The following is a 3,491-nucleotide window of genomic DNA, read 5'->3' as shown; positions in this document are numbered from 1 at the left end:
TTATGTTGAACCATCCTTGCATACCTGTTATGAATCCCACTTGGTCATGGTGGATTATTTTTTTTATGTATCGTTGGATTCTATTTGCCAGTATTTTATTTAGGATTTTTGCATCAATATTCATGAGAGATGGTTTTATTTGGATGCTTCTGTTTGTTTAGAATGACAAAATAATGTATTTCAGACTTTAGTTCTGTTAATCATAAGGAGTCCTAATGGCTTAGTACGTAATGTATTAAGCAGATGACTGCAAAGACAGCAGTTCATATCCACTTGCTGCTGCTCTTTAGAAAAAAGATAGGCATTCTCTTCTTATAAAGATTTTCAACCTCAGAAAGAGGCTTTATGAATTGTAACTGACTCAGTGGTACTAGATTTCATTTTATAGGTTTATGGGACTATGTTCATAGAAATGAAGTTTCTCAATACTCAAAATATTTAGAACAAAGTTAACCTTTTCTTACTGTTAAAATAGTATTTCAAGTTAGTATAGTGTGGTTATTAAGATAAAACATAGGCTTTGAAACCGCTCATACTTTGCTTTAGATTCTGATTTTTTTTTTTTTTCCACTTAACATTCACTATTTAGCACAATTGAACAAGTTATGCTTACCAAGTTGGGTAAGTTATGTAGCTTCTCTAAGCTTGAGTCTCTTTATCAGTAAAAAAAGCACTGAAAAGTGTTACCCTGTAGGCTTATTTTAATTGAAACACTCCACTTTAAATTGCAGGCATAATTTTAACATTTAAATTATTTAGGGTAATCCTGAAAACTATGTTCTTTTTCTTTGCTGTTACCTAACAACTTTGCGACTTTCATAGTATCTCTCAGGCCCCATTTTTGTTATTTGGATGCCTACCATTTAAATGCTTCCAGCTGCTTCTGCTTAGCTGTTTCTAGTCTTCTATATGAAGACCAGATAACTAGCATTGTTAGAACTTTATGTGAATGATCTTTCTGTTCAGATTACTTGACCCAGTGTCCATATGAGCAGTGGTCACAGAGCTTTCTGGCAGCTATATGATTGGTCCAGGGGTCTGTTTTATTTACCTACATCTGCTGCCAAGTGTAGTCTAACCATAACCTGTGCTCCCCAGCTTTGAAAGAACTTCTTTTATTTTACTGACTTTACTGATCTTCAGGTTAGAGGAAGGAAAGATTTAATAAAGAAATACTAATTTAGCTGACTCTTATTGAAGATAGCAGAATTAAAGTTGACAATGAAATTCTTCAGTAGAGTTCCCTGTATTTCTTTTTAATTGTGATTTGAGTGAAAGTTTATAAAGCAGATTGATTTTTTTAATTCAACTATTCATACACATTTTGTTAAAAATATCCACGATTTTCCCATATTATTCCTGTAATTCTTACTCAAGAGTTTTATCCTTGGGCATAAGGAATGAGTGCCGCCTGGTGTTAGGGGCCACCTTTTTTTTTTATTGTTATTTTGTGTGTGTGTACCTTCAAATCAGATCTGACTGGTACAGGAGGAGATTTTTCCTCCTTCTCCAGCAGAGCATCTGGTGGATTCGAACCGTGTACTTCTAGGATTGCAGTGCATCTTCTTGCCACTAGGCCACCAGAGCTCGCCGTTAGGGGCCACCTTAACAAACCTGTCTATTATTTGGCAAAAAAGGTGAGCCATGAGTGGGAGTTTTGCTCACCTTACTAAGAGAGACTAAGGTCCACATAGGCTCACCAGTCTCTGGCCTTTTTATCTTTCTTAATTTTTCTCCACAGTTCCCCTCATTTCATCTTAGATCTTCTATTGTGACTCCTTTTAGAATAGTTGGTGGTAGACTCGTACTGTGTGGTTCTTCAGGTCGCAGGGTTGTGTAAATTGACGTTTACATCATTCATTAATGCTTTAGAATACTTGTTTCAATACATCTTAGCTTTTCTTGCCTCTTCTGTATTCCAAATAGCAAGAGACTAATAGTTGCACCTTAAATGGTTGCTTGCAAACTTTTTAGACTTTGTAGACTATGTTATATGCCAGTTGATTTAATAATCCCGAGGAATGCCCAGAGTTTACAAGAAGTGAATCTGTGACTGTATTTTGTTCATTCTGTTTGTAGTTACCTGGTGGGAGATGAATTATTTGTGGTAATGGAGTACCTGGCTGGCGGGTCACTTACTGACGTCGTAACAGAAACCTGCATGGATGAAGCCCAGATTGCTGCTGTGTGCAGAGAGGTGGGTGTTCGCCACATCTAAAAGTAACAAATAATACTTTTCTTCTTCCATCTCTTTTTTTTTTTTTTTAAACAAACTTTGGTTAATGCTTTCATATTGTCATTCAGAATCAACTTCCTTTTATCAGGGAATCCTCACAGAAGGCAAATGTTATAAATCTATCTTGAGTGATAAGGTTTTCAGTGCTTGTATAATGATGGATACATGAATTAGAAACTTTTCGTGTAAGACTGGAATGTATGTTTGCTTTTTTCAACCTTTACCGAAATATTTAAGAAATATTCTCTGATAATTTTAATTCTAAACAAATTTTACTCTGAGGAGGAAAGAAGAGTAACAAATGTTTCTTTGGTTATAAATATGCTATTCTCTAACAAAGAAAAGTTAATGACTTCAAAACTGACATGAATGTAACCAGAATTTTTCTATCTGTACTTACTTTGCTTTTCTAATAGTTTTTCTTTCATAATTGGCTGTTAAGAATAGTGATATTTTTTAGGGATGTCTCTATTGACCATTATCTTTGGTATAGAAAATTTATAATGTATTTATCTGTTAAAAGCATTTTTCTGGCAAGCTCTGGTGGCCTAGTGGCAAGACGCTGCACTGCGGTCCCAGAGGTGTGCAGTTCAAATCCACCAGATACTTTGCTGGAAAAGGAGGAACAATCTCCTCCTGTACCAGTCAAATCTGATTTGACGGTACACACACACACACACACACAAATAATAAAAATAAAATTTAAAAAAAAAAGTGTTTTTCTGGGGCTTGTCCTTTTCAGAAATCTGCTTAAATGCCTAAAATATAATGCATGGTAATGCACAGTGTGCCTGTGTATTCATTTCTTAAATGAACATTAGAATATTTTGAATGAGATTTTTAGGCCAGGTGCTGATTATGGAACAGACCACCAACTACTCATATGCAAATTCAAACTGAAGCTGAGAAAAATTAAATCAAATCCACAGCAACCAAAATTTGACTTTAAATACCATTCTGAATTTCAAAACCATCTCAGGAACAGGTTTGAGACCTTGAACACTAATGAGCGAAGACTAGATGAGTTGTGAGAAGATATAAAGAGTATCATCCAGGAAGAGTACAAAAGGTCATTACAAAGACAGAGGAGGAAGAAGAGACCAAGCCAAACCAGGGGAAGAAATCAAGATATTAATGAGTTAAACAGAAGATTCCAAAGGGTAGCATGAGAAGACAAAGTAAAAGTATTACAATGAAATGTTGCAAAGAGCTGGAGTCAGAAAATCAAAGGGGCTGAACTAGTTCAGCATTTTTT

At 35.2% G+C, this 3,491-nt stretch overlaps 1 protein-coding gene across 1 annotated transcript in view; it reads left to right on the top strand.

Moving 5' to 3' along the window:
- LOC102868610 (serine/threonine-protein kinase PAK 2-like) overlaps window positions 1–3,491 on the top strand; it is a 50,063-nt gene that overhangs the window by 25,017 nt on the left and 21,555 nt on the right. The window contains exon 10 of the mRNA XM_006884190.1: window positions 2,080–2,197. Within this exon, the coding sequence (XP_006884252.1) occupies window positions 2,080–2,197 (118 nt within the window). The remainder of the gene's footprint in view (window positions 1–2,079; window positions 2,198–3,491) is intronic.

The sequence above is a fragment of the Elephantulus edwardii genome, unplaced genomic scaffold (assembly GCF_000299155.1).
Source record: "Elephantulus edwardii isolate Elephantulus edwardi_28Jun2011 unplaced genomic scaffold, EleEdw1.0 scaffold00032, whole genome shotgun sequence".
NCBI lineage: Eukaryota > Metazoa > Chordata > Mammalia > Macroscelidea > Macroscelididae > Elephantulus > Elephantulus edwardii.
This window is presented reverse-complemented; position numbering and strand designations above follow the sequence as displayed.